Raw genomic sequence first — 12,026 nt, 5'->3', positions numbered from 1 at the left:
ATGATGCTAACCAGGCAAAAAAGCAATATGTCGTTTTCCAAGCCTTCAGTTTTCTTCCTTGTGTTTTTGCTTTTTTCTCTGTTCCAAGCACCTGCTTTTGCAGTAAGAAAGGCAAGCATTACGTATCTAAATCTCAATGTATCGATCTTCAATAAAAATACCATTCATCTGTTGAAGCTTTCTCATCTACTTTTCATTTTGCTTTCTGTGCATGCATGGTCATAAAACTAATAATATATCTTTTCTTCTTCTTTTACTCTGATACAGTCTTATATAGTGTACTTGGGATCCCATGCACATGGTCCAGAGGTTTCTGTAGCTGATCTTGATCGGGTAACTGATTCTCATTATGACTTACTCGGATCATTCTTGGGAAGGTATAGATGCAACTTGGTATTTAATTAATTTGTAACGTCTATATATATATATATATATATATATATGATTTTCTGCTTCTTGTTCTTTCTTCTTTTTCATTGCATGCAAATTAATTTGTTAATGACTTTGTTTCCATGCAGCCACAAGAAGGCCAAGGATGCAATTATCTACTCGTACAGAAGGAATATCAATGGTTTTGCTGCCCAACTTGAAGAGGAAGAGGCAGCTGAAATTGCGAGTAAGAATAAAGAAAATATATGTACCCTCATTCCGTCTATTTGATTAGGAATAAATATTCATGATAATGAGGTATATATTATATATATGATCATCTGCCATTGCAGAGCATCCAAAAGTTTTGTCAGTTTTCTTAAACCAAGGGAGAAAATTACACACAACTCATTCGTGGGAATTCATGTTACTGGAAAAAGAGGGTGTAATTCACCCCAGTTCCTTGTGGAAGAAGGCCAGGTTTGGTGAAGACGCAATCATTGGGACTCTTGACACTGGTAAGTAATCTATTCTCAGCATCTAATAAATCCTGGATTAGACTCACTAAGCTCTTCTTTTTGGGAGATGCTCATGGAGGGCATTTCTTGTTAACTCTATGATACCGATTGAAAATGTGGTATTCTTCTAGGTGTTTGGCCTAAAGCGGAGAGCTTCAGTGACGAAGGTTTTGGACCCATCCCATCAAAGTGGAAAGGATTCTGTCAAAATGATACCAGTGATGGAGTCCCCTGCAACAGGTCTGCTCTAACTACCACTTCAAGCATTAATTTCCTTTTCACAAAACTTGTATCATACTACTACTGTGTATTATTTATTTATTTATTTATTGGGTCAGATGCTATACAAAAACTAAGAAAGAAAATCTGTAAGCGAAGGGGTCGCCACAATTTTAAAAGTTAAACTTGGGATTTTTCTTTTCTTGGCGTGCAAATGCAATGCAGGAAGCTAATTGGAGCAAGATACTTCAACAAAGGCTATGCTTCGTATTCGAGGCCACTCAACTCTTCATTTGAAACGGCACTTGACCATGAGGGTCATGGCACTCACACGCTATCCACAGCAGGCGGGAACTTTGTTCCAGGTGCAAACGTATTTGGTGTGGGCAATGGAACTGCAAAAGGTGGTTCACCTAAAGCGCGAGTAGCTGCCTACAAGGTGTGTTGGCCACCAATTGATGGTAATGAATGCTTTGATGCTGATATAATGGCAGCCTTTGATGAGGCCATACATGATGGCGTTGATGTGCTTTCGGTGTCACTCGGCGGCGAACCCTATAACTATCTTGATGATGGCCTTTCAATCGGGGCATTCCATGCTTTTAAGAAAGGTATCGTTGTAGTATGCTCAGCTGGAAATTCTGGTCCAACACCTGCAACTGTCTCAAATGTTTCACCTTGGATAATAACTGTTGGAGCAAGCACGTTGGATCGAGAGTTCCGAGCTTTTGTTGAACTCCGGAATGGGATGCGATTCAAGGTACATCTTCCTACTCTTTCTTATGAAGGATTGCTTTACTTTCTTTTTTTCCAGTTTGTTTAAGACTTTCTGTAATACCAGGGAAAAAGCATGTCTAAACCTTTGCCAGAAGATCGATTCTACCCACTTATTAGTGCTGCACAGGCTAAAGCTGCTAATGCATCTATTAATCACGCGTAAGAACAAATTGTTTCACTTCTTTCCTCTTTGAGTTTCAATTAAAATCTTCAAACTGAAGCCTTGTATTAATTGACATTCAGTTTGCTCTGTATGGGGGGAACTCTGGATCCTGAAAAGGTGAAGGGTAAAATTTTGGCCTGCCTGAGGGGGGAAACTGCAAGAGTGGACAAGGGCGAACAAGCAGCTCTTGCTGGTGCAGTAGGGATGATTCTTTGCAATGATAAGTTCGATGGTAATGACACTGTTGCTGATCCTCACGTGTTACCAGCGTCACATATTGGTTATGAAGATGGTGTTGCTGTCTTTGCCTACATCAATTCTACCGAGTTTTCTCTCTCTCTCTCTCTCTCTCTCTCTCTCTCTCTCTTCAAGAAGAATTTTTTTTTTTTTCCCTAATTTACCAAGACTAAGTTTTTTGAATGAACAGTGATCCATTGGCATTTATAACGGCCCCAACAGCACAACTTTACACAAAGCCTGCCCCATTCATGGCCTCATTCTCGTCCAAAGGGCCTAACATTATTACACCCGAGATTCTCAAGGTATGGCCATGAATCCAATATTGATTGTTTTGTAATGTTTTGGGATTGATCGCACAAAAAGGGAATTTTCATCCGAACTGATTGACATGTATTGCTGATATTTGTGCTTCCTCCACTGCAATTTGTGGTCAATATATTTGAAGTAACTGTTCTTTCCATTTCAAAATTTACCTTAATTAATGTTCAGCCTGATGTTACTGCTCCTGGAGTGGATATCATAGCTGCCTTCACCGAAGCAAAAGGCCAAACAGAAGAACCTTCAGCTCCTTTTGCCATAATGTCTGGCACATCTATGTCTTGCCCTCATGTTTCTGGGGTTGTCGGCCTTCTTAAGACACTCCATCCTCACTGGAGCCCATCTGCAATAAGATCCGCAATCATGACAAGTGGTAAAGACCTCTCACGTCTGCATTTAAGAATTTTCATAATCTTGAATTTGGTTTTTTGTTTTTGTTTTTGTACCTCATTTATTTGTGAATGTTTTTCTTACAGCAAGAACAAGGGATAACACTGTGAATCCCATGCGCAATGAATCCTCTGTGAAGGCAACTCCGTTTGATTATGGTGCTGGCCACATGCGACCAAACCGTGCCATGGATCCTGGCTTGGTATATGACTTAACCACCAATGATTATTTGGACTTTCTCTGCAATATTGGCTACAATCAGACCTCCATTGAACTCTTTTCCGGGTCTCCTTATGAATGTCCCAAGGCGACCAGTCTTTTGGATTTCAACTATCCATCCATAACAGTCCCTCAACTCTCTGGGTCTGTTACTGTGACTCGAAAGCTGAAGAATGTTGGTTCACCAGGCACCTATGCAGCTCGTGTCCGGGAGCCAAGTGGAATTTCAGTTCATGTTCATCCTAAGAAGTTGACATTTGATCAAATTGGAGAAGAGAAGAGCTTTAGGTTGACCCTGGAAGCTAAGGGACATGCCGTGGCTGAAAACTATGTTTTTGGAGGGATAACTTGGTCAGATGGCAAGCACTACGTAAGGAGTCCAATAGTAGCTGCTACTGCTGCCTCTTAGATGTCATTAGCATTAATTAGGATTAAGCCTTTGATTAATAGGAGTAAAAATTAACTTCATTAGATTTGTTCTCTTCACTTTCTTATTTTTCTTTCTCTTGTCCAATTTTTCGGCCTAGTAATGGCGATTTGATTGAGAATATATATATATATATATCTATCTTGTGTTTACTTTAATATATACTATTTCTGATTTTATCCAATGTGTCCACCATTCCTTTTCTGCACCATATCTGGGATTGAAGTAATACAATATGGCAACTACGTACTATGGATGGAGGAGAAAATATAATTAATAAAAAAGAGAGACGATCCCACATATTAAACGGTGGATTTGCATATTTTTTGTATGGAAATAAACAAGAGACGAGTAAAAGATAGAAACCAAGCATTTCTTAATAGAAAATAGATTGGCCACTTCTATATGCAGGTGGATACCAATATATATAAAAAAATGGTTTTGTCTTATAAAACTACAAGTTTATAAATATTTATATTGCCCAATATTTACAATTCAATTTGTATTTTCACATCACAATTTTACATGTCTATTTAGTTCAAAATTAGATAAAGCCAATCTAATTTTTTTTTTTTATAAAAAGCTTAAAAAAAAAATATAGAACCATAGGGCCATATAAATTAAGTCTATTGTAAAAAAAAAAAAAAAATGGGGCCCAAAAAAGAGCCCAAAATGCAAAGCGGACGTTGATAATTCAAAAAAACCTTACGCATGTGTGGTTATAGGTAGATTCCGCTCGCCTCGGATGGTCGGACGGTTACTAGAATCCGTCATCCGCAGATTATAAATTTCACCTGCTCAATTAGAGTTTGATTAGGTATCCAAACAACTCAAATAAGTGGGTTTGGACTCTCTGAACACATGCTCGAACAAAACAACCTCTCCCATGGAAGCTAAGCTGTCAATTTCACCCATTGGATCCGATTTTTCATTATCATTGGATATTCATATCGTATGTCTATGACAAGTTACGTGGTCCTGGAAATGTAATGTCCATAAAATATTGAAAAAGACAGAAGCTAAGAGTGGAACATTAAATGTGGTCACTAAGCAAAGGCTAGCCTGATCCCATCATCTCTTGAGTCTCTCCCTCCTATCAACTTGGAACCAACCCACATCACATAATACCTCTGCAGTGTCTCCCTAACATGTTATAACGGTTTTCCCAACGGTCTATTTTGCAATACAATTCTAGGAAACACCTCCAACTCCACCACCGCCACGGCCGCCGCCATGATTCATACCACCGTGTTACCTCCACCCATGCCGTTTCTACAACTTGACTCTGGCCGATTCTCCTCCTTCTTGTCTTCAAAACAGAGGATTCTCGCTCATGGGGGCCACCGTCGACTCAGTTCGCTGCAGTCAAGCAGACATTCCATGTTTCTCAGTACAAAGCCCGTCCTTAAAGACGGTACTCTTAGCATTAACGAGAAGATCGCATTGACGGAAGTGCCTGACAATGTGGTAGTGACGCCATTGACCAATTCTTCAGCATTTGTGGGTGCCACATCCACTGAGGCGAGTTCCCGACATGTTTTCAAGCTTGGAGTTATCGAGTATGCAAGCTCTTCTTTTCGTCTTACTGTTTTTAGGCTTTGAACTTTTCGAACGGCCGATTGATATTCCATTTTATCTTCGCCAATTATGCAAATATTAAATTATAGAATGCATTTTTTACTGTTTCAGTGAATATCAAAATGAGCCAGTAATCTCACTTTAGTTATGATATATCATCCTCTCTAACCATACTTCCAAAGAAATATCATTAAGGTTTTGGTAATGGAGATAGCTATAACCATACATTTCATTAATCACTGCAACAGAAAGTTTCTTGCACTTGAAATTGCAGCGATTCTTTGTTTAATCGTTAAATGGTTATGAGCAAGGATTCATGGAATTTCATGTTGTGATTTCCCATGGAAATGTCTTTTATCTCACATCCAATCATGCCATTTGGAGAATCAATTAGAAGTTTAATGGAACATTGTGTTTTCGTGATGCAGGGATGTCAGGTTACTGTCTCTATTTAGATTTAAAATGTGGTGGATGATACCACGAGTGGGGGATTCAGGAAGCGATATTCCTATTGAAACTCAGACGTTGCTCCTGGAAGTAAGGGAAGCACCAGGCTTTGGAGCATCTAATGAAACAACTTCTTATATCATTTTCTTGCCTGTGCTAGATGGTGAATTTAGAAGCAGCTTGCAGGGGAACTCATCAAATGAACTCCAATTCTGCGTTGAAAGTGGTAAGAGTTTAAAGTTGTGCTTATCCCTTTCTTTTTGTTTCTTTCTTTTTATGACATCGGTCATATTATGATGAAGCACTTGTGCTATACGATGTTAAATAAACTTGCTGAGAAAACCTAGGAGATGAGATATTCATTCTACTTGGTAATTCTCACTTATCTCTCACACCAATCCGGACATGTACAAAAATATCAATAAAATATGCTGTAGATCAGCTCAGCTAGGTTAAGACTTTGAACTAAGCAGGGATTGGATAAAGGCACGACGCAGCCACAGGCATATTAGGCCTGAAGGTTGACAAGAATGAACATTCTGTTCCTTCTAACAGGAGAAAAAAGAAAAAAGGATAACCAATTTGTTCCTACTTACCAATTGGTTCTCATCTCTCTCTTATTCTTGTCTGATGATTTGGAATTTCTGTGTGTTTTGACAGGTGACCCAGCTATAGTCACCTCAGAATCCCTAAAAGCAGTTTTTGTGAATTATGGAAACCATCCATTTGATCTGATCAATGAATCTATGAAGTAGGCCAGCTCTCCGAGAAAACTTTAGGTTTCAAGTTTAAGTAAATTTCCGAAATTACTTAGGTTTATGGCACTTATATTGTTAGCTTTGTAGCATGGCAGATCCTGTCTTATGTGAATTCAAGCAGCAGACAGAGATATAAACCATATGAGACCACCATTATTAGGCTGGCAGCTTACATTTCCACACTGTAGTTAGTAACTGGTTACCAATTTATTTATAGTGACTATCCTCATACACACTTCTGATCACATGCAGGATTTTGGAGAAGCAGCTTGGAACCTTTACACTTAGGGAAACCAAACAGGCAAGTCAGCCAACCAATTTTGTGTAGCTAGCAGGCAATTAAATTTAGTCTCAGGATTTGGTCAAGTTGTGATTACAAGAAACAATAGAACAAAGTTAACAACCTCAATAACATGTTCTTTTGACGGTTTTATGATGCAGATGCCTGGAATGTTAGATTGGTTTGGTTGGTGCACCTGGGACGCCTTCTACCAAGAAGTTAATCCTCAAGGAATTAGAGATGGCCTTAAAAGGTCAATCTAGTTTCTCATACATGTTCTCTATAAAAAAAGAGTTTTAAAATGATTCACAAAATAAAAGCTTCTTATTGGAAGTTCCTTCCATGTATGTCATGATAGTTCACTTATATTGTTAGGGACTTCAACCAAGACTTAAAAATAACTTCTGGTTATCATAAAAGCACCTATACCTATAGGTGAGGGTAACTATGAAATAATTCTTGATTATGTTTCCTACATGGTAAACATTTAAAAGAAATATCTGGAAACTTTGAGGGGGAATGAAATTGACCTCTAAGTAACGTAATTTCCTCCTGTTGGGGATATTATATAGGACATAAATATCTCATATATGTATGGTCAAAGGGCAATCAAGCGATTTGGATTCTTTTGTGCCCTACATAAGGAAACTAATGATATGCTGTCATACGGATACTGCTTCTAATGAACATTCATATCTCCTGAGTAAGATGTATCGATTATATGAGGAACCGGTCATGTGATATTTAGGTGTTGGCATTGTAGTCTACAATTTGCTCCTTTCCCCATATATCACAAGTTGCTTCTAGGAGTTTGCGCGGCAGCTTGTTTTGCCATTGAGAAGTACTTTTACTGGATTAGCTTTTTTTCTGTTCTTTTTTGTTCCTCCTCATCAATGGAGCTTCTTTTTTCACTTCCTCTTGCGGGGTTTTGGAAACTCTTTTTTTTTTTTTTTTTATTAATTTATCTTCTATATCTGCCAGTCTATCCGAGGGAGGCACTCCAGCAAGATTTTTGATAATAGATGATGGTTGGCAAGATACAACTAATGAATTCCAAAAAGAAGGGGAGCCATATGTTGAAGGGTCACAGTAAGTTAATCCATATTACACTTGTGCACGATAGAGTTTATATGTTGAATGGCCACAGTAAGTTAATCCATATTTCACTTCTTCAAGATAGTGTGCATATTGACTTCTGCTTTCCTCCAACAGGTTTGGTGGGAGATTAGGCAGCATTGAAGAAAATAATAAGTTTCGGAGAACAGCAAATGAGGCTCAAAGTGAGGCACCAATTGGTCTAAAGGATTTTGTTTCAGATATTAAGAGGAATTTTGGCCTGAAGTAAGGTTCCAAAACTTCCTTTTAAAAAGAAAAAAATAAAATAAAATTTGCAATGGAAATCATAGAGAACCAAGGATTGTAGCATTAAGGATGTTGCAGCCTAGTTCATACTCAACTCTCCTACACACATACTAAAACTACCAATTTGGTGTCAATATTCAATTTCCTTCCCGCCAAGTATCTTAATTTCTTCTCTTCATTTCTATCTTCTGGATACTTCATCTTCATTATCTTCTTTTGAAATTCTCAGGTTCGTCTATGTATGGCATGCCCTTTTGGGATACTGGGGAGGGCTTCTTCCAAATGCTTTAGGAACCAAAACGTATAATCCAAAACTAAGATATCCAATACAGTCTCCTGGGAATTTGGCAAACATGAGGGATTTATCTATGGATTGTATGGAGAAGTATGGAATCGGTACAATAGATCCTGCTAAGATAAGTCAGTTTTATGATGATCTACACAAATATCTTGTTTCACAGGATGTGGATGGGGTTAAGGTTGATGTGCAGAACATACTGGAAACTATTTCAAATGGTCTAGGAGGTCGAGTTTCTCTTACTAGACAGTTCCAACAGGCACTTGAGGAGTCTATAGCAGCCAACTTCCAAGACAACAGCATTATCTGCTGCATGGGTCAGAGCACGGACTCCATTTACCAGTATATAACTATTGCACTAAAATGTCCTGCCAATATTTGTCTTTTCTAACAAATCAAATATGAACTCTGAAAAATGCATACACAGATTTGAGCTTCATGAATTGCAAAATGCATGGACCACATAAGAGGGACTAGGCAAATCAGTTGATAGGCCTGTTTCAAAGGATTCCTCTCTAGCTAATTCATTTGCTAATGCAGTTCAAAAAGAAGTGCTATTACACGAGCATCCGATGACTACTACCCAAGCAACCCAACAACACAAACACTACACATAGCTGCCGTGGCTTTCAACAGCATTTTTCTTGGTGAAGTTTTTGTGCCAGATTGGGACATGTTCTATGTATGGCATCGCCTACTCAGCATTTAAATTTTTTGCTACTTTATTTGTCCAGTTTAAATTGAATTGTTAAAAAACTGTCAGAGCCGTCACGAAGCAGCTGAGTTTCATGCAGCTGCAAGAGCTGTGGGAGGATGCGGAGTCTATGTTAGGTAAGAAATCTTACCATGGAGATACAGAAGATTATTGATGTATACAGAGCACCTCCATATGAACTCCTCTGTATATTGATGTACACATGGAACTATGGAAGTGAAGTATATATATATATTTTTTTTATCATTGTTTTTCCTGTGAAATGGTTTAGCAATAACGAATCTAATACATAACAAAATTGATAACAGCGACAAGCCTGGCCAGCATGATTTCAAGGTACTTAAAAGGCTGGTACTTCCTGATGGGTCAGTGCTCAGAGCTAAATTTCCCGGGAGGCCAACAAGTGATTGTTTATTCACCGACCCAGTTATGGACGGGAAGAGGTATTTACCTTCCTCCTAAGTTGCATAAAATGTGAGAAGTATTAGTATAGATCATTTTTCCTGACCAGCTTTCATTGGATTTATCATAGTCTTCTGAAGATCTGGAATTTGAACAAATGCACTGGAGTTTTAGGCGTCTTCAACTGCCAAGGAGCAGGAAGCTGGCCTTTGCTGGAAAATAATACTCGAGAAGATCCTAGCTCCGAGCTATCTGGGCCAGTCTCTCCTGCAGATATTGAGTATTTTGAAGAAGTTTCTGGGAAGCTGTGGACCGGAGATTGTGCGGTATTTGCCTTCAGCACAGGTATTTTCATTTGAATACATACAGCATAAGCAATTCTCAGCTTCCTAAGATATGAGATTTCAAAACATACGTGTCCGTTACAATTTCAGGGTCTCTGCTGCGATTACCAAAGGGAGAAAAGTTTAACGTCACATTGAAAGTACTGCAATGTGATGTCTTTACAGTGTCTCCTATTAAGGTTCGGCTTCTCTTGCTGGGCTCAAACAATAAATATAATTTATGAAGGGTGTCTAAATACTCATAGTTAGATTCAGGGATGGAGCTTGACATTTTAATGGGAAGGGCCAAATAATTTTTTTTTTTCCTTAAGTAGAAGTTAAAGTATAAAGGCAAATTTTAAATAAATTAAACATAATCCAGTTTTGATATTTTTACTATTCTTTTCAAATTAAAAATCAATAAGCAAAAGTGAAAAAAGTTTTTGAAAAAAAAAAAAAAGTAATAGAAAACAGTTGTCCAAAGATTCAGAAAATGAAAAATAAAAAATAAAAATAAAAAAGGTCTTAGTTTCTGTTCTGAAAAATTTTAGTTGGATGAATTGTATGCTTCTCGGCCTTCTCGCAAAGCTTTATCTGAAGTTCTGAATGATATAGCTCTTAAAGCTAATATTCTCTTGCTCATTTTGTTAGAACAGTCTACTCTAACTAACACAATAGTCCACTAACTGTTATACAAAACACACTATATTCTACACAAAAACAAATTCTGTTAAATGCAACACAAAACAAATGAAATGCATATCTTCTTAACTTTTCTAATGCCATCTAGCTATTTTTGTCTATTTTACGTTATTTTTGCCATATATCCATAGGAAATCGAGTTTTGTAAGGCGTGTGACTCTTCAAATCCACACCTGTCTTCTTTCAATGCACTGCTTTACTAAACTCTTTTCATTTACTTTAAACAAAGCATCTACAATTTTTTAAAGCTCCTTCCATTGTTACCTTCTCAAATATGTCTGTTGCTACCCGTGAAATATTAAAGGAAAAAGTTTTGACCATAAAGCTATCGTTCCGAATGAGATCAAACCAGTTCAAGAAATAATAAAAGGGAAGGGATCAAGGGACCAAAAAAATTTCTTGCTAGGGGCCAAAATAGGCCAAAAAAAAAAAAAAAAACCTTAATTATTATTTTTTTTTTACCTTAATTAATTTTTTTTTCCTCAAAAGTTGAGGGGGGGTCATGGCCCCCCACCAGCCCTCCCCTCTCTCTGTCATTGGTTAGATTGTATTTAAATTATGTAGAACACTTAGAATCATAACATACCACTATTCTCCATAGTCGACGTCCACAGCGGCTCATTATTGACATTGACCCGATAGTAGCTATTTCTCTATTGAAAACTCTACTCATTTATCAATTTTTTAATAACTTAAGTACTTAACACTATGTTTATACATATTATCAATCTATCTTATAAGTCACTTCTTCCATGAATCGACCACAAAGCTACAAGTCATTCGATCACATACTCAATGCAAGGGCTGATTCTATTACCAAATCATACAAATTTCAAGTAGAATTCATTCTTAAAAACCGGCTTGGAATGGGAGGGTGCTCAAAAGCTTATATACATAATACTAATGGTTAAGATTTAATTTAAATCATGTGAGACACTTAAACCGAATTCTTTTTTTTTTTTTTTTTTTTTTTTTTGGATATTGTGCAGGTCTACAATCAGAAGATTCAGTTTGCAGCAATTGGGTTAATGAATATGTATAACTCTGGTGGAGCTGTTGATGCAATTGACTTCTTTAGCGACTCTTCCAGTTGTGAAATACATGTGAAGGGGAGAGGAGCAGGTGAATTCGGAGCATACTCCAGCACCAAGCCCAAGTCATGTTTGGTAAACTCTAAAGTTGAGGGATTTGAGTTCAGAGACGAAGACAATCTTTTGAAAATAGTACTTCATCACACAACTAGTTCTTGGGACATTGTTATATGTTATTGAGGCCTTCATTTTTTTTTAGCCAGATCTCACCTTTGTGCCGTGATACAGAAATCATATATTCTTTCACATAATAATAATAATAAAGTGAAAGAATTCAGAAACGAAATTGGGAATTGGGACAGAATTCTGACATTCACATGAGCAGACAGTAGCGGCTAGCGAGTTTCTGCAATTTCGATCAGCAGGCACAGGCAATTTCTGCAATTTTAACAATCATTACCCATTTTGTGAGGTGCATTTATATATATAT

General features: G+C 37.5%; 2 protein-coding genes across 2 annotated transcripts; both read left to right on the top strand.

Annotated features, from left to right (window-relative positions):
• LOC133869777 (subtilisin-like protease SBT5.4) lies at window positions 1–3,622 on the top strand. Its single transcript, XM_062306850.1, has 11 exons — window positions 1–111; window positions 268–377; window positions 519–616; window positions 723–887; window positions 1,019–1,127; window positions 1,332–1,866; window positions 1,948–2,042; window positions 2,127–2,372; window positions 2,474–2,588; window positions 2,776–2,977; window positions 3,081–3,622. The coding sequence occupies exons 1-11, from the start codon at window positions 1–3 to the stop codon at window positions 3,620–3,622; spliced, it is 2,328 nt and encodes a 775-aa protein (XP_062162834.1).
• A 1,080-nt stretch (window positions 3,623–4,702) lies between these two features.
• Window positions 4,703–11,794, top strand: LOC133867784 (probable galactinol--sucrose galactosyltransferase 2). The gene is made up of 14 exons (XM_062304543.1): window positions 4,703–5,199; window positions 5,647–5,891; window positions 6,326–6,416; window positions 6,676–6,724; window positions 6,865–6,956; window positions 7,685–7,792; window positions 7,916–8,044; window positions 8,295–8,705; window positions 8,904–9,045; window positions 9,127–9,194; window positions 9,387–9,521; window positions 9,611–9,825; window positions 9,915–10,003; window positions 11,495–11,794. Exons 1-14 carry the CDS (start codon window positions 4,874–4,876, stop codon window positions 11,774–11,776), a joined length of 2,382 nt encoding a protein of 793 aa, XP_062160527.1. The 5' UTR covers window positions 4,703–4,873; the 3' UTR covers window positions 11,777–11,794.
• The last annotated feature ends 232 nt before the right edge of the window (window positions 11,795–12,026 follow it).

Source organism: Alnus glutinosa, chromosome 5 (assembly GCF_958979055.1).
Source record: "Alnus glutinosa chromosome 5, dhAlnGlut1.1, whole genome shotgun sequence".
In the NCBI taxonomy this organism is placed as follows: domain Eukaryota; kingdom Viridiplantae; phylum Streptophyta; class Magnoliopsida; order Fagales; family Betulaceae; genus Alnus; species Alnus glutinosa.
The sequence above is the reverse complement of the archived record's forward strand: the minus strand, read 5'-3'. Positions and strand labels throughout refer to the sequence as shown.